General features: G+C 39.2%; 1 protein-coding gene across 1 annotated transcript in view; it reads left to right on the top strand.

The window, feature by feature from the left end:
* Nucleotides 1-19,451, top strand: part of Cntnap5 (contactin associated protein like 5) — a 964,727-nt gene that overhangs the window by 666,152 nt on the left and 279,124 nt on the right. The window contains exon 13 of the mRNA XM_013346685.2: nt 6,665-6,865. Coding sequence (XP_013202139.1) covers nt 6,665-6,865 — 201 coding nt within the window. The remainder of the gene's footprint in view (nt 1-6,664; nt 6,866-19,451) is intronic.

Genomic DNA, 19,451 nt, shown 5'->3' on the forward strand with positions numbered 1-19,451 from the left:
CTGATTTCTTTCTCTGTCAGTTACTTTTCTGTTGCTGTAATAAAAACACATGATCAAGACAACTTACAAAATAAAGCATTTGATTGGACTTAACAGTTTTTGAGGTTTAGAGTCCAAAACCATGGCAAAGAAACAGCTGAGATTTCACCTCTCAAAACTGCCAGCAGTAAACAGGTAGTTCACTGGGCATGGTGGGAAATTTTGACACCTCATAGCCCACCCCTGTGACACACCTCCTTCACCAAATCCAATACTTCCCAAAGTATTCTACCAACTGAGGACCAAGTATTCTAACACATAAGCCTATGGGGGCCATTCCCACTCAAACAACCACAACAATTTTCTCCCCAACTTTTAGAAAAGTTGGAAAATGCATTTTGTCATGAGTATCCTTGGAATCCAATTACTCATCATACCCTTGGACATAAGGGCATAATATTGTGTATATCCTAGAAAATTTCATAACTCTGTGGGTAAACAGTTGAATGCTTTTCTGGTTCACATAATTCTATATGGTGACAACTGTGAATGATACTTTAGAAGCTCATCATGCAGATTGCTTGAAGGTCATAATTTGTAAACACTATATACATAAAAATAGTGGAATCCCTGATGTGGACCAAGACACAGGGATCCTTATTTCTCATACCATGTCATTAGGCTGCATGGTGTCTTATGCAAGTTAATACTTAAATAGTTTAACTATAAGACTATTGCTTTATTTTGCTTTTGTATATAAGTGCATGGTTATGACTGTCTAGGTAAATATATGTATTCAAATGTATGCATACACGTAGAAGCCACAGAACAAATTTAGGTGTCATTCCTCACCTTTTTCTTTTTCCACATCCTGGAACTCACCACATTTGCTAAATTTCCAGGCCGGTAATCTCCAGGAATCCAACACACCCAAGTTTATAGATTACAAGCACATACTATGATATATACCCATTGTACACCTCAATTAGACAAAGTCATGGCCTCGGTAAGTCCATACAGACTCACCTTAGCAGAGTGGTAATGATGAAGCTCTGTCTTGAATAATGTGATTGTGCAGCACTGGACAGTCAAAGTAATAGAAGAAATTCAACTGGATAAAACAAGTAGAAGCAGCAAAATGTTAGCAAATTGTAAAGTACAAATTCTCTTGAGTAATTTCAAGATAATCAGGAGAGAGAAAATAAAGATATATGAGGTTATTACAATGTGATTAACACTGGGGAAGGTGGGAATAATTGGTCCTGCATAGCAGCAATGATGTTATAATCAATCTTTCATGCCTTGTAAGCTCATTTGAAGAATAATCTTTGCACCCCCAACTCTAAGGAATGACATTCTGGTTCACTTTCTGATGTTGTAGAATGTTCTAATGTGGGAGTGCCCAACCTCTTACCACTGTGATGGGTTTTATTGACAATTACCCTGGAAGGCATGCAGCCTATTAGCAGCAATTGTACATGCCTGTAACATAAATATTGGGCACTCATTTGATTGTCATGTAGCATGTTATGTGCACTGGTAATACATGAATTCAAAATATAATGACACTATCGTGGGGGCAAAGAGTAATATTAATGCCAGTAATATCATGAGATATCACTGTTGAAATGTTGCTATAATGGCTTTATAGTTGTAATGATTTGTCCAGGGCCCTTTCATAGAAAGTATTGAACAGACATGCTGTTTTAATCACTTACATGCTTCTATAGTAAGTGATATGTTTAACCAAAGCAACTTTAGGAAGGAAACATATGTTTGACTGACAATGGAAAGATATAATTCATCATGGGGAATGCATGGCATTGGGGCTTAAGACTGCTGCTCATGGTGCATTTGTAGTAGGGAAGCAGGGAGACTTCTCTTGAGACACCTGGTCACATTGCATCTGTAGTAGGAGAGCAGGAAAAGAGGGCTTGAGACTTCTGGCAACACTGCTTCTGAGGTAGGGAAGCAGAAAGATAGGGATGAATGCCGGTGCTCAGCTAATCTCCTCCTTTTTGTGCAGTCCAGGATTCTAACCTATGGAATATTGCTGCTTCCTTTAAAATGGGCTTTTCTTCCTCAACTAGTCTAATCTAGAAATTTCAGCAGAGATATGCCCAGTTTGTCTCATAGATGATTGTGGTTTCTGTCATGTTGACAATAACTATTTGGTATCACACACGTACACCAAAACTCTGACTCCAAAATCCACACAGGAATTTTCACTGCCCCATTGATGCAATCAAGCATCAGCTTCACAGGTCACCTTGTTTGTATGTGCACAAGGCTACTTAGAGTGAATCCTGTGATGTGAGTATCCCACAAAAAACCCAAGTGTGAGTATGGGTTATATGTCCTCATCTCCAATCTTTATCCTAACACTATGCTTAAAGCTAAACTTGTGATGCCTATTAACTATGTTATGGGGAACATTGTGGAGCCATGAATAGTTCTATTTTATCCTCTGTACATTATACATACCAAAAGTGCCAAGTACCAAATTTAATTATTTCAAATTTACTTTCCATTCAAGATCTAGAGGCAGAATGGGCAACATGAGCATATTTAAAATGAACATTCAACTCTGATACAGCTTCCATCTCCATTTTGGCCAAAGACATAACATGATTGCACTAAAGTAATTAAATGAATAAATAGTCACATAAATACATAAAGTTGAAAATGTACATCTAATATAGAAAGAAATGTCAAACCAATGATTGAGTGATGATATTTGGACTACTTTTATAACCAGGTTGGAAACATGGAAAATGGAGACAAGTTAAGTGCTGATAGATGATAGGTTGATAGGTAGGTGATGATAGATAGATAGATAGATAGATAGATAGATAGATAGATAGATAGATAGATAGCAGACAGAAAGATGGATGAATGATATTAGACATACAGATCAAGAATAGATAACTGACAATTGGTAGATAGTAGATAAATTATAAAACATTGCTAAATATATGATAGATAGATGGAAGTGAGAATGAATAATTGTTAGGAAGTCTTTGAAACAAAACTAGCCAAAGCACTATAGTTTTTGAGTAATCATTTCTCTCCATGGTCTTCATTCTTTGATGTTTTATTATATCTGTCATATCTTTAAAATTATTCCGTAATGTCTGAAATATTACCTAGCATGGGTAAAGAAGCTTTGGGGCTACATTAATATACCTTAGAAATAAACATCAAACTTCTTATAAATGTTATGTCCATTTCAAAGCTGTGCATTTTTATTTTTCAGTCTATAGCATCTTTCCATTGAATAATATCTTTTTGCTATCTTTATCACCTTTGTGTATATTGTCATTGTACTGGATAGTTTCATGTCAACTTGACATATGCTAGAGTCATCAGAAGAGAGTGCCTCTGATCAGAGGAGAGATTTGAGGAAAGATCTCCGTAAGACTGGTTTATAAGTAAGCCTGTAGGGCAATTTCTTAATTAGTGATTGACGGAAAAGGTCCGTGCTCATTATGCGTGTTACCAACCCTGGGTTTTTGGTCCTGGATTCTATAGCAAAGCAGGCTGAGGAAGACATATGGAGCCAAGTCATTAAGTAGCACTCCTCCACGGCCTCAAATCATCTCCTGCTTCCAGGTCCCTGACTCGATTGAGTTACTGACCTGACTTCCATTGATGGTGAACAGTGATTCGGAAGTATAAGCAAAGCAAACCCTTTTATCCACAACTTGCTTTTTGGTAGCAATGTTTCATCTCAGTAATAGAAACTATAATCAAATCAGACATTAAAATCATTTTTGGAGTTTCAGGTGAATCTGTTAACAAAATGGGCATTCGGGTAACTTCCGTAGCACTATGGGTTTATGTTATTTTTATTTTAGGAGTAAAGATTCAATATAATTAGTTTTTTCACTAGAATTTACAGAAGAATACAGTCCTATTTCAAAACAACAAAGCACATGTCTTCCTGGAGATACTATGCTTATCAATTAGCTGGTTTGGGAAACTGTTCCTAGGATGATTCACAGTCACTCAACATAATGCAAGTGCATGGTATAATGGCTATTACTAAGGAAACAGTTAAAACCAAACCATTTCTTTTGTCTTCTAATATACTGATACCGAAGTGTGAGGAGATGAAATAACTTTTCCCAGCTGGCAGAAAGAATTAGCACAGGATGGCCGCACAGCGAGGTCTTTCCCCTTTTATTTATTTTTAGTGAAACCACACCAACGGCTCTAATCTTTTAATAACAGTTGCCTTCAACATGCTTTCCTGTCAGTGTTCTCTAGTAGAAATGCTGTGGGTTATTGCTTTTCTTTATGGGCCTTTGTTTCCCCATTTGTAATACTAAGAGGGTGGAAGAGGGAAGAAACCACATGATTGCTCTGCTCAGTTCCTTTTCTGCCCTTTGAATCTATGAAGAATAGTGTTGCAATTATGTGGGTAAGATTCTCAGATGGAAAATGCTTTTCAAGTCTTCCTGTTTCCTCCTCTGCTTTGATGTGAGGATGTTCAGAATTAATTTCCATGCTAAGATGCAGTAAGTGCTTCCACACATGTTAGCACAACAATATCCTCCAGACATTCCACATAGTCCCTGCAACTTTAAGATTTACTTATTTTTATTTCTGTCCCTGTGTGTCTATGTGTGAGTGTGTATGTTCACTTGTGAGTAGAGTTTCCTCAGAGTGGAGAGAGGGGCATTGTATCCCCTGGACCTGGAGCAATAGAGGTGTTTATGAGCCATCTAACGTGGGGGCTGGAATGGAACATGGGACCTCTGTATGGCAGGTAGACTGTCTTAACTGCTTTGACAGCTTTTCTGCACATTAGCAGCCCTGCTGCCAGCCTGTGTACTGGCCACTGATACCCTGGTTTCATTCTCATATGCTGTCATTGATTAAAACCCCAAGTTTAGCGTAGGGAAATGCCCTAAGTTTCATACTGGCAAAAATGGCTTTCAAGAACAGAGCTATCTGTCTTTAAAACCATATTCCTCTCTTCCCACTAACTTTCATTCCTCCTTACCTTGTTTTTTCATTCTTATTGAAAGAATGCCACGTCTCTGCATATTTTCAATATAAAAAAATCAAGATAACTTTTTATATATGTGCATATGAATGTTGTTTTGGCCAGGGTTCTCCAAGGGAACAGAAAGGTGGCATATGTGTATGGAATTTATTAGAGCATCTTACAGGCTGTGGTCTAGCTAATCCAGCAATGATGGTTGACCAGTAGAAAGTCCAAGAATACAGGAGTTGTTCAGTCCATGAGGCTGGATGTCTCGATTGTTTTTTTAGTAAACACTAGAATCCTGAAGAAGTTAACTCTCATGCCAGTAAATGGACTTTCCAGCAGAAGTGAGGCCAGGCAGGTAAAAAGCAAAAGCTCTCTTATCTCCATGCACCTTATATAGGCTGCCACCAGAATCCGTGGCTCAGATTAAAGATGGATCATCCCACATCAAAAGATTCCCACTTCAAACGATTCAATCTGGAAAAATTCCTCACAGATGTTCCTAAATACTTGGGTTTTACTTAATTTTAAATGGAATCAAGTTGACAACCAAGAACAGTCATCATACATTTTTGTGCATGTATGTGTATGTTTGTACATATTCAGAAGCCAGGGGGAGCCTCAGGTGTCATCCCATAGATGTTATTCATCTGATTTTTCCATTGGAGATTAAAAGAATGTGTGTATTTATGCTTGGAGTGGGCTGGTAGCTGTGCATGTGGGTGCAAACGCCCGTGGAAACCAGAAGAGAGCACTGGACCCTCCTAAGATGCATCAGAGATAGTTGTAGATAATTAATGTGGGTTTTCTGTAAAAGGAGTATACTCTCTTAACTGAGCCATTTTCCCAACCAGTTTTTGTTCCTAAGAAAAACTCTCATTGGCCTGGGGCTCTCTAACGAGGCTAGGCTGTCTAGTCAATAAGACCAAGGGGTCATCTTCTCTCTGTCCTTGACCAGCTCTATAATTACAAGCTGTGTCGCTATCCCCAGTGGTTTTTAAAATGTCACTTCAAGGCTTAATTTTCAGGTCCTTATGCCTACACAGCACTGTCTCATCTCTGATAATGATGGGTTGTTTTAAATACACTTATGATATATAGTTGTTGTTGTTTTCAACCTATTTAATTGTTCTTTAAGAAATTACCCCTGATATCATGTTTATTCTGAACTTACATAGATATTTTGTCCCTATCAAAATTTGCTATACAATGTAGTATAACTACTGTTTACATAGCATTTATCTTTAATTAGGTATCAAAAGCAACATTGGTATGATTTAGAGTATATGGTACGTATATGACTATACTATTTTCTATGAGAAAGCTGAGCACCTGTAGACTTTGATTTACTTTAGAATGTCTTTGAACAGTCTCCCCGGGGATAAGGAGAGAGATTGTATTGGTCAATTTTAAATGAATAATTTGCATTAAATATATAGTGTAAAGCCCGTGGAATAAAGGCTCATAAACATAACCCCTAATACTATTTGCCCCCGTATTAACTTGAGGTAGAGCCCTATAAGAACCAAAATTCTTGGCTCTTTCTTTAAAGTATTGAATGCCTTGATACCATTGTCTGTATAGAGGCTTCAGGGGAGATTTCATCATACCTTGAGTAACCCACTGTTTATGTCCTTTTCTCTGAACTTCCATTCTTACATCCTCTGCTTCACATTGTTGTCTATGCAGAGGACAAGATCTGGATGACAGTTCAGCACAACAGCACAGAGCTGACTCGGGTACAGGGTTCCAACCCTGAGAAGCCCTATTCCATGACCTTAAACTATGGTGCCAGTATGGAGCAGCTGGAGGCTCTTATTGATGGCTCAGAGCACTGTGAACAAGAGGTGGTATATCACTGCAGGAGATCTCGCCTTCTTAACACACCAGGTAAGGTTCTGCCCTTCTTTATGGTACTCTGAAACCCACATGGCAATACTCTATGTTTTTCCTGGCACAAGCTAGGGTTGTTGAGAAAGTGCGAATCTCAATTTAAAAAATGTCTTCAAATGATAATTCTCTTAGTGAGTGATGTGGTAGGGCCAAGCCAATTATGGGTAGTACTACCTCTGGGTACATAGTCCTGGGATATATAAGAAAAACAATAAATAAAAATAAACCTGACAACGCCAGGAGGGAGCAAACCTTCAGTTCATGTTTCCTGGTTCCTGCCCTGACTTCTCTCAGTGATGGAGTGTCACTTGAGAATTGTTAAGCTTTCCTTCCCAAGTTCTTTCATCATGGTGTTTTATGACAATAGAAATACTAGCTAAGACATCCAAAGAGAGGGGTATTTGACAAGAAAATGACTGCCACGTATTTGTTCATTCTGCTTCAGGAGAAGATGTGACTCAAAGATCACTAATCTTGGCTTTGATATTGAGGGAGGTCTGTTGAGTCTGTACTTATCGCTACATCTTCAGAATGACATAGTAATAATACCCACCCTCATCAGCTGTAGAGATGAAGAGATTTTTGTCAGAAATGCATTTGAAGACAGGGCATTTGAGCTTGATACGGAAAGGATGATAATTGAACATTGTTGGAGAGGAAAGATGGCATCAGAGGTATCAAATATCCCAGTTCCTACACACAAAAGTTATGTCTAAAATAATGGATATCTAAGGAGTAAGCACTGAGCAATAAGGCCAGCAAGACAGGCAGAGACTACTCTGTGTTCGCAGAATTTCTGTTGCTTGAAGAAGAGAGATTTTAGTGGATATGAAAGTAAATTTTTATTTTAATGAATTAAGCAACAATTAAAATGGAGTTTATCAAGTAGCATTCATTTCCATTTAACTTGCTATGTAGCTGAAAATACCTTAAATTTTTGGTCAACCTGCTTTCACCTCTGGAGTGCCGAGAATACAGAAGTGTGTTTGTTTTCTTCCCTGCAATACTGGCCTTCAAGTTCAGGGCTGTTGTACATGTTTGAAAATCACTTTACCAAGGAGACGTCCCTAGCCCTGAGGCTTCATTTCAGAAGAAAAAAAAAACACACAATGGCTAACTCCTTTTATGTTAGTCCAGTTCTGTTGTTTTATGGTGAATGAATGATTTGGTTATTATGTGTGAATCTAGTTATCTCTCTTGCTGTTGAGATGTAACACTGAACAAAGTATCCAGAAAAGATATTGCCTTTGTTCATAGTTTAAAGCCCACCATGCCAGGGAAGGCATGGTGGTAACAAAAGGACAGCCGAGGGTAACAGGAGCATGGAACAAATGCCTGCTCATCTCCTAGAGGACCAGGAGGCAGAGAGGGTAATAGTAACATTCAGCTAGGCTTTTCTATTTTCCTTTTCATAAAATGCATAGACGGTTTTACATACTAGAGTCTATGTTACCCTGGCTGACACAGAACAGATTAGACCTGGACTCATAGAGATCTACGTATATCTTCTTCTTGAGTGTTGAGATGGAAGATATGTGCCACTCAGCCCATATGGAGTCATTCATTAACACCAACATTAATTCATCCTCAAGGCCACAAGGGTATCGTGTGTCCAAGGTAGAGTTATCTCATCTTGTCATGAAGTTTAGCACCCAGTGGCTAGTGTTTGCAGGTTTAGAGTGGCAGGGGTAAAATAGAGACAGAAATGTCAGTAACACATGGGTGGGAGACACCTGACTAAGTACACCGCACTGCCTGACTAATCTAGAATCTTCAAGGGAAGATACTGTTCCACCTAAGTGAATTTTCCAGATAACTGTCACTTATCCCTTTAAACGCTGAAAATATTTTCAAAGAAATTTTAACTATTTGAAATGGAAATCTTTTTCCAATGGATTACATGCCTCCTTGCCTTCTTAAACACAGAATTCAGAACAGAAAATGGGACCCTTATTTTGATGACTCAGGATCATCACTGTGAAATCAATTCCAGAACTGCTGTTGGATTCAGCCATGCTTGTCAGGCTGAAAAGATCAGTGCTGCCTCTCCGTGTTCCTTTCCTTGCATTCCATTCCCCACACATCGGTAGACGTGGTTCACTATCCGTCTCTGTGAGTAGGTCTCTGTCCCCTGATGATTAAGATGAACTCATACCACCTAAGCTCTTCTCAGGACGTCTGGCTCTAGGAACTACCCTCCTGTCTTTTAATTTTTCTTGTCCTTTTCCAATGTTCGTGTTCAGGTGAAAAAATAGAAGTTTTCCCTGTCTTACTTTGGGTCTTTCCTCAAGGACTAACAGTCATGTCACTTATGTTATGTTATCTTCTTTATTTATTTATCTGTGCATGCATGTATGCACGTGTGTGTGTGTGTGTGTGTGTGTGTGTGTGCTGTGCGTGTGTGTGTGCTGTGCTGTGCACACATGACTATACTGCCCTTGGAGGTTATATTTAACAAACCCTCCATCAGTCAATTATAGGCTGTGGTGAGCCACCCTATGCGGGTGTATAGCACTCATGTCCTCTGTCAGACTGGGGCACGTTTGCTGCTGAGCCAGTTAACTCTCCCGTCCCTGTTATTCCTTTGTGTGCATGCATTGTCTTCTTAACTAGATTGTCTTAAGTTCTCTGAGTTTAGGCTTGTATAGGAAGAGAATAGATTTGGGAGGGGGACTAGACTAGAAATGATGTCTCAATCTAGTTCTTACCTGACTTGTGTCAGCTTGCTTAGTTTCTACAGTTTAATTTCACCACCTGTTAAATTTACATAAAAAATTAAATTCATTATGATGATAGGATGAAAGAAAGACAAGCAGTCTGAAATTTAGAATGCACCCCGTCTGTCCCAGGCATCCAGTAACCGGTGTCTCTGCTCCCAGTTTGCTTCTCAATAGAAAAGGAGCACAGTGGATGCTATGATGAAGAACAAGCTGAAAGGGAATTTCCTTTCTATTATTTGTTCATTGAAAAATCTATACAATGAGTTTCTCCCATGTCTACCCCCTCTCCTCCTATTCCTTCAAGATACACATCCAGTACCCATCTAGTCCAGTTCATTCTAGCCATATATTCATGGTGCTGTGTCCTTTCACTGCAAAATGATTGATTTCTCAAGGATTACAGCTTATAAGAAAACTGACTCTTTCTCCAGCCACTATCAGTTGCCAACAGCTCCTCAGCTAGGGTCAGAACTTTATGCCTACCTCCTCCCTTCTTTATGCTGGTACTTTTGTCTGGCTTTAGCTTGTGCAGCTTGAGTTTATATGTTCAGCTGTTCCCGTGGTGTCCAGAGAACACTGTTAGATTTTATTCACTCACTAAATTTGAATATTATAGTCTTCCTCTCCTATAGTAGTAGTCTCTGAACCTTTGGAGGAGGGCCTGTGATACAGATGTTCCATTTAAAACTACACATTGCCCAGGCATGTATTCTATGACCTTGGCTAGTTGAGAGTCTCTATTGATCATCAATTTCTAAAAATAAAAGATTTTCTGAATGGGGTTGTGAGATGAATTCATCCATGGGAATGAGAAGTCATCAGGAGACAGTTTAATACTGTGTACATGTAGCAGAATAATAGTAGTAGGCTCTTAGATGCAGAGATCCACAGTAGAGCAATGGGCTCAACTCCCAAGGCCCAGTTGAAGAGTGGGAGGAGTGAGAATATGAGCAAAGAGATCAATACCATGATGGAAATACCTACTGAAACAGTTTACCTAAGCTAATGGGAGCCCACCAACTATGGCCTGGCAGTGAGGGAAGCAGAATAAGACCAAACTAGGCCCTGTGAATGTGGGTGACATTTGTATGGCTAGGGCAGACTGTGGAGCCACTGGCAGTAAGATGAGGATTTATCCCCACTGCTTTGTTCTGGCTTTTTGGAACTCAGTTCTTTGGATCGATACTTTGCTTGCTTAGACATAGTGGAGAGGGCCTTGGTCTTACCTTACAACAATGTGCTAGACTTTGTTGACTCCTTGCCCTCTATGACGAGTGGATGGGGGCTGGGATGGGAGGAAGGTGGGGGGAAAGAGGGAGAAAAGAAAGAAATGGAAACTTGATTTGGCATGTAAAACGAGAAAAGATTGTTTTTAATTAAATATATATATGTAGGCTTTCTCTCCTAGGACCCATGACCACTGCTCAACAATGCTCCCAGGTATGTTTTTGATTCTGTGGCAAGGGACTTACATCCACCAGAATGTGGTTGGTTCCTTGCATGGTGTTCTTACAGCTAGAGTAGCAGTGGGCCTGTCTTACCAGATCAATTGGTATTGCATCTTACAGGGTGCACAGACGGTTAGACAGATGATATTATTCTTATCCAATAGGGCCTTACTATCAGTTTCTAAAAGATAGCCAATAGGATTGACAATAGCCTGTGCCATTTGTGTATTTATAGAGCTTTACTGGCCAACAACTTCAAAAGAAGAAAGTATTTTTTGAAATTGAGCTTTGTATCTGTAAGTTTATGGTGTACAATAGATATATCATTGTCCCACTATAGGTTGACTGTAATTTAATTCCCTCCATGTGTGTGTGTGTGTGTGTGTGTGTGTGTGTATGTGTGTGTGTACATGATTATAATTTTTTTCAGTAGTAGGTAGAGGTAGGTTTCCATTATTATCTAATTGCAAAGTAGTTTAGGAAAGGATTCTCAGCCCATTATAGACTTATTTATCCTGTACATCAGATTCACAAAGGGAAGAACAAATAAGTTTGCTGAGATCCCTTGCAGGTACAGTGCTTTACTGCCAAACCTGAAAATCCGAGTTCAATTTCCAGGATACATATGGGAGTAGGAAATAACAAATGCCCACAAGTTATCCTCTGGTTTTTGCAAAAATTCTCTAGGGCTCCTGTGTGCACAAGAGTACACACAGAGACTAAGTAGATAAATAAATTTTATAACATATTTAATAAGCCAACATAATCTTACCAATAATTAATTTTTACCAACCATAGTATATCTTCTTATATAGGTATTTCAGATAAACAGTCTCCATTTGACATCTACATTCAGATATGTTTTAGATTGGGGCTACAAGAACATTTTTGTACATGGATCCTTGTGTACATAATAGATTATATATTGGAGATAAATACCTTGACATACCATTGCCAGGACAAAAAGTGTACTTATTTTCAAGAATTTTTGCCACTGTGTATCAAGGTGGGGCCAATATATACCACTGACAATAAAAAGGAAATGTATGCCCATTTCTAAGCAATGGATATTAACTTTAACTTCTGATTTCAGTGTTGGTAATTTTATGATTGTAAAACATCATCAAAGAAAGTTGTAAGTAAGTTCTGTGGGAAGTAGTAATTATGCATGCACATATAAGATAGAGGGAGGGAGAAAGAGAGAGAGAATACCTTACTTCATAGATTGCAGTTAACTGATAGTCAGATGTCATGATTAATAAAAACTAGAAAATGGTGCAAATAGCATCTGCAGATGGACTGAAGTTGGCAGAAGGTGTGGAAGAAGTCTTCTCGCCATGGCATTTTCATTGTCTTTTTTCATGGATAACGAAAGAAGGAAGCAAAGAAGGAAAGCAGAGAGAAAAGAAGAAAACACCCAAAGGTTTCTTATGACGGAGGCTATGTGTGATAGTCAGATAAGCGTTCTCTCTAAACCAAGCCCAAGATCTGCACAGAAACATTTATTATTCCCACATAACTAGATTAATGCTGGAAAGCTGAGAAGGGCTAAGCTATGTCTTATATGAAGCTCTTCTGTATTTAAACACACTACTGATAGTATGGAAAGCTCCACAAATCTAAGAAAATAGGTATTTTCAGAAAGAATGCTTTAGTATAGATTTCCTTAGTGTAGAAAATAACGGGGGAGAGAGAAGAGCAACCAGGGTCACATAGCTGTTAGTGTCTGTGCAGATTTCTGGGAAATACCCAATGACTGTACCACTTAGTTCCTTGGGATGTGGACTGTGGTTCACCACAGCAATTCCTTAGTTCTCTCTCCATGCTCTGGAACTCGCTTGGTTATCTTCACCCAGTAACAGTAAGGACAGAGAGGAGACAGGCAAATGTAGACTATGCATAGTGTTTTGTAGAAAGTTAAGGCCTAGCTGACTTAGAGGAGTCAACATAGAGTCTCCATGGCAATGTTAGAGTTCCTGATCATGCCTAGTTAATGACAGGCAAAAAGACCATGTCAATGAATAGGAACGCCTGAGTGCTGGGAATGGATATAAGTTTATCCCCATTGCTAAATTCGAGTCTGCTGTATCCCTTTCACTAGAGTCCTGTCTTCTATGTCGTTGATGTTGCGCCTTCTCACCCCTTCTCCCTAGAAAGACATTAGTGCCCAGTGTACCACTGTTTCATTTATTCAATTGGTGAGTAAGCCAAGACACTCTTATTTTCTGAGTATTCCTCTGCAGTTTTCCTACAGATCTACTCATCACTGCCACCCCAGGTGATGTGAAACCTTTCTCTGTAACTGAAACTGTGTGGTAGAAACCCCAAAGTGACAGGACATATGCCCTGTAACTTTCATGCATTCGCAAATTTCCCACTTCGTTTGCTTCTTTTTGCCACAACTTTGTGCAAAGCTAAGGCATCACTACAGAACAGCTTTTCAGAACAGGGAAGTAACCAGGTTCCTATGCTAGGCAGCCCCTTTACTGCTCACTACTAGATGAAGCAGCCATGGGTTAGGGTATAGCCTGCTCTGGCTGAGTTTGAGCTACTCTTACACCTCTGCATCATGCAGGAGTTCTAACTCTGGACAGGAGCCTAAATAATTGCTGTATTTAGCACTCTCCCATGAAAGCTTACTTTTGGGGTTCCCTCCCAAGCAAAGCTGCACATGGTTCTTGGCACAGGAGACAGCTTGAGACTGAAATGTATGCTACGGCTTTGACCTTGAATGTCACCAGAGCCACTTGTTTAAAGGCTTGGTCTCTAGCTTGGTGCTGGTGGTGAGTGGTAGAATCGTCAAACTTTTAACAGTAAACACACAGTAGGATATGCTCAGGTCATTGGGGTCATCACTTTTCCTCTGTTTCACTGTGTGTGTGTGTGTGTTTGTGTGTGTGTGTGTGTGTGTGTGTATTTGTATGTGTGCAGGTAGATTCATGTGTGCACTTGTGTGTGGAAGCCACAGGACAACCTTGGCTGTGGTTACGTATGACTCTATCCACTTTATTTTAAAGAGTGTATCTCTCACTAGCCTGGAATTCACCAATTTTGCTAGGCTGCCTGACCAGCTAGCCACAAGTGTTTACACGCATCTCCTGAGCACTAGGAATCTAAGGATATGCCACCATATCCAGGTTCTTATTCTATTTATCTTTTGCCATATGTACCTTTGCCCATCTTTCTATGTAGGTGCTGGGGATCTGAACTGGGATCCTCAAGTCTGTCCATCAGGTGCTCTTACATGTTGGATCATCTCCCCAGCCACCTCTGTTTTATTAGTGGTGTGTCTGGGACATAACTCCATGTTTAAGTTTATGCAACTAGAGCTTTACTGACTGAGACATCTCCCTAGCTCCATTTTCTCTTGATCCTTGACCCAGCAAGGTTGTTCTTCCCCTCACTCCCATCACAGACACAAAACACTGGGGTCAACAGATCACAAAGTAAAACCTCCAGAATTGTGGCTCTAGCAATCTCTTTTACACAGGGATTCATTGTCTCAGGGACTAGCCAGCAGGAGGAAAATCCAACATACATACACAGAGTCATCAGAGATTCAGACTCCTTTACTTTGAAATCTAATCATCATAAGAAAGACTGAGCTGGAATTTTCTTTGGTTTTCTTTGAATAGAAAACATCTGTAAAGCAAATCAACCCTGCAAGCCTGACTATGAGGACTGCAAATTCTTTCTAGTCCAGTGCCTCCTAAACTCCACCTCTGTCTCCTTCCCAGGAGCTGGAGGTACACTCAGCACTGTTCACTCATTCCTATTGGCTTTCAGGAGTCTGGATTCACAGAGAATTGCCTAATCTAGTCACGTTCCAGTGGAATTTAAAGGGACAAAATGTGTTCTCTGAGAGAGAATTATCACATCCTCAATTGCCCTTTTCCCTTCATATTTCATACTTTAGTGAACATGCAACTAAGTAGATATACACACACTATATAATATATTATTTAAACAGTGTATCTATGATCTATAGCTTAACAAAATGTAATATAATACACACAAATTTATATTATAATCCTTATTTATAGGGTTTCTCTATCTTCTGATTCAACCAAATGCAGGTTGAAAATACTGGAAAAAAATGCATCACTAGGTGACTCAGTCAGTAAAGGACTTGCCATACAATCATAAGAACCTAAATTCAGTCCCCACTGTGCACATGAGAAACCTGGAAGAGATGGAGACAGGTTGGACCTTGAGGCTAACTGAGCAGCCAGCCGACTTTACTTACTGATTTCAACAGGGAGTGGGGATTGTATCAAAGTACATGGTAGAGGACTCTTGAGGAACAACACCTAAGGTTATTTCCTGGCCTCTAAACACAATGTACATTTGCACATTCATGTACATGTATGCCCTCCACAAAAGCGTTTACTCACATGAAACCTCACAAACACTTTCATTTGTTGTTATCTTCCAAAACGCAGCATTATAACTAGTGGTTTAAAGTAGATGGCAGGATATGCAGAGATTCTATGAAAATACTCTAAATACTATACCATTGTGTAGAAGGATCTGAAGCAGTCAACAGTATTGATGACTGTTGTCTTGGAAATAGTTCCCCTGGAAAGCCCAGGGTTGACTTTGTACTACTTATACACAAACCAGCATACACTGTATCATATATACCAGGAAATGATAGTACATACTCATAATTCATACTTACTATACCAAAATAGATCTTTAAGCTCACTTGTATATAGAAGTCTTCATATTTTCTTGTGGTATTTAACTCAGTGTGACCACTCATATATCTTTGTAAGAGACTTGAATAGAAGAAGTTTATAGGATTTTGTCACAAGTCTTCAAACATAGTGACTTGGACCAGCCAGATGGCTCAGCAAGCAAAAGCAATAGCTGACATGCCTGGCATACTGATTTGTATCCCAGGTACCCATAGGGAAGGGATACTGACTCCCGTAAGTTCTCCATATGGAGACGCTTTCTCTCTCTCTCTGTCTCTGTCTCTGTCTCTCTCTCTCACACACATACACAATTTAATATAATTTATAAATAAACATAGATATTTGCCATGAATCTACTGAATACATTTCACTGTGCATGCAAACCTCTTCCCATAATATTTCTCTAAGAATAGACGCTTGATGTTTCACTTGAGGAATAAAGACAGAATAGAAGTGAGTGAATTTGTAAAAATGATATCCACCTATTTTAAGCCAAAGACATAGATGCATAGCTAATGGGAAGTTAATACCTATAAAAGTGTGACAGAAATGTACCTAGCCATAATTAAGTTGCTGCTTTGATCACTAATTATTTCAATGACCAGCGGTTATTATTGAACAAGCACCCAAACCCAAATGCTCTGCAAGGTATTATCTGAATTTCCCCTGCTTCTGTAACACAGAATGTGTTCACTTACTAAATCTCAAATATGCCTATGAGTAAAATTACCCAATTTTCCAATCCTAAAATGCAGGGATAGTAGCAGGAAATGAACATGAAATTTGAAATCATAAAACCTGATGTTAGTTGCTTGTGTCACCCACATAAGCTTATAACATGGCTTCTGGGGGTTGTTGTTATTTGGAGATATTGTTTCATATATACCAGCCTGGCCTGGAATGTGCCAAGTACCTGAGGATAGTTGAACTTCTGACCTTCCTACTCCCCCTCCCCCCATGCTGGCATTCCAGGTGTGCATCAGCTCATTGATGTACTGAAACCAGGATTTTGCTCATTCCAGAGAACCATTTTATTAATAGAGCCATATGCTCAGTCCTACTTATTATATCTACGCTTTTGTGTCTTGGTAATATTTAATAGGATACATGCTATGCCTTGAGGTAGATAACCAAGATGCTTTAGCTGCTTGTTATTCAGCATCTTCTTCACATTACCCAGTGAACACAGGGAATATGCTCTCCATCAGCAACCTGTGAGGAGTCTCATGACCCCTTTCTGTTTTCCTGAGAGAGTTTAGCTTTAGAGTTTAACTCTTCTTGGTCTGATGGCATACAAGCCACCTAAACTTTGGTTTGCACATAAACATGGTTGTCCAATATTCTAAGATGTTTTCTTGATCATTTTAGAGGTAAGTGTAGGTGACCTTCTGACTTCTTTTAACCATCTAAATTCATTCATATAGGTACCTAGCTCATGGGAGCAAATGGCACCCTCATTTGTTAAATTTCAAGTCAAAATCTAGACCTTTTCTTCATATCTATTCCCAATTGAGAATATCAGCATATGCTCAGACTTAGAGTTTTCTAATTCCACCAATGCAACCCCCCTTGTAGCACTCCCTTCTTCCCAACCTGGTCTAGCGTTGTACACATGCTTCCTTTATTGTACCGTTCTATACCACACCTCCAGTCTTTCAACCAAAGTGCTACTTTGAAGATATTATAATACTGGATTTCAGATCTTCCCCTTTGCCTTAACTCTTTAGATGGCCTGCAGAACTCCAACTGATGGAGACTGCTGGCTCTTCCTCCCACAAACCAACTCCACTTGGACCCTCTTTGTCCCTTGCTAAGGTTGGTTTGCTTCTTAAGCCAGTGTAGTAAGTTCACTCTTCTTACAAGTTCAATTCCTGTTTCTATACTTGGATCTCTTTAGTCATTTTTTTTTTGAATTTTACATAAACAGAAAAGTCTATCCTGTTGCTCTTACTGCTTTATCCCAAGTGTATATAGTTTGTGGAGGTACCATTGCAGACATTTTTCCCATTTATTTATTGATGTTTTTCTGCCCCGATTAATAGATATTGAGGAAAAAGAGGTCTGTGTTATCTCATGATTTACCCCCAAATCTTACACCTGCAATTGTACTTGGATATGAAAGAGACTTTCTACATAGTTGTTGGCTTAATAAAATGTTCCTTCCCCAGAACTAAGCTTCAGTTACTGTCGATGTGTGATGTAGAAGAGAGCAGAGACAGACCAAGTACATGTGGTTGAGCCTGCAGCCAGGATCCTTACAGGATGACATCCACATCACAGCATAGAAACTGCTGGCCTGGGAGGCTCTGTCATTGACTCTCTGTGACCTTGAACAAGTTACTTACATTTTACAGCCCTTGAGTTCCTTCTCTTTAGCACCAGAGGTTGTAATTCACGTTCCCCTAGTGTCTTTTCTACCATGGCGCTCATGTCTCTACACTAACCAAACAATCTGAGTGGAAATACACATGAGTTTAGAGCTTTCTTCCCAGAGTAAAGAACTGAAAGTGCTGGGAAAACACAGCCCCAAAAAATTATTTTTTGAAATCCTTCAGCCAATGACACACAACTGTGAATTTATGTACTAGCAATCCTTTTTCGGTTTTCATGTCACTTACCTCTTCAAAATAGACTCTCCATATACTAATACTTACTGACAGGAAAAGTATGGATCTACTGCTGTTATAGTCAAGATTAGTTAGAAAAATAGAGAAAATGCAGTTTAGTGGTAAAACATTTGTCTAGCTTATATGTGGCCCTGAGTTCAATTCCAAACACCACAAAAATAATTAATAATTACTACTAAAAATAAATTCAAGAAAAATATTTCTTATTCTGTTAGTTACTATTATCGTTGCTGCTGAACAGTCTATCAGAGGCAATTGAATGAAAGAAGGCTCATTGTTTGACATAATGAACCAGTAAAACTGGCCATGGGAAAGGAGAAAAAGGCTACTATATGTCTGCTCCCATATTCACAGACCTAGGAGCTGAGGGAGGAGAATGCCAGCACTCTATTGGTTTTCTTCTGGTCTCTTTCCTTTAGTCTAAGACCTCAATTCATGTGATGGCATCAGACACTCATAGTGAATCTTCACCTCTCAGTTAACTCAATCTGGAAATTCTCTCACAAGCACACCCAAAAGTGTCCCTCACTAATGCTCTTGGCATTTCCTAACCCAGTCAATTGCCAATCATAATTAACAACCACAAATTTAGAAGGAGATTAAGGGAGGACTGTGAGGAGGGACTGTTAACACTAAGGGCCATTTGAAAGATGATCTGGAAATCTACTAGAGAATTAGTATTCTCTAGTGGAATCTAAAATATGCACATTTATGAAAGAATCTAAATGGAATCACTAAATAAGAAGGGAGACAATGCTCCAACTATGTATCTCTTATCATCAAGTGATGCTAGTTTCTCCAAAGGAGTCTCACTGCGTATACAAACCATACTTAAGGGCAGGTCCATTCCCACTAGCAGATGCTGACACAAAATGAACTCAACGGTATTGGAGATATTTTTCCTTTTACATCATATTGGCCTTTTGCTTGTATATTACTGCTTTGGATTTTGTGATTTTGCTGTGAGTGTTTGTGTGTTTATGTGTGTGTTTGTGTGTGTATGTGTGTCTATGTGCGTCTATGTGTGTTTGTGTGTGTCTGTGTGTGTATGTGTGTGTCTGTGTGTGTTTGTGTGTGTATGTGTGTCT

The sequence above is a fragment of the Microtus ochrogaster genome, chromosome 6 (genome assembly GCF_000317375.1).
Source record: "Microtus ochrogaster isolate Prairie Vole_2 chromosome 6, MicOch1.0, whole genome shotgun sequence".
Classification (NCBI taxonomy): Eukaryota; Metazoa; Chordata; class Mammalia; order Rodentia; family Cricetidae; genus Microtus; species Microtus ochrogaster.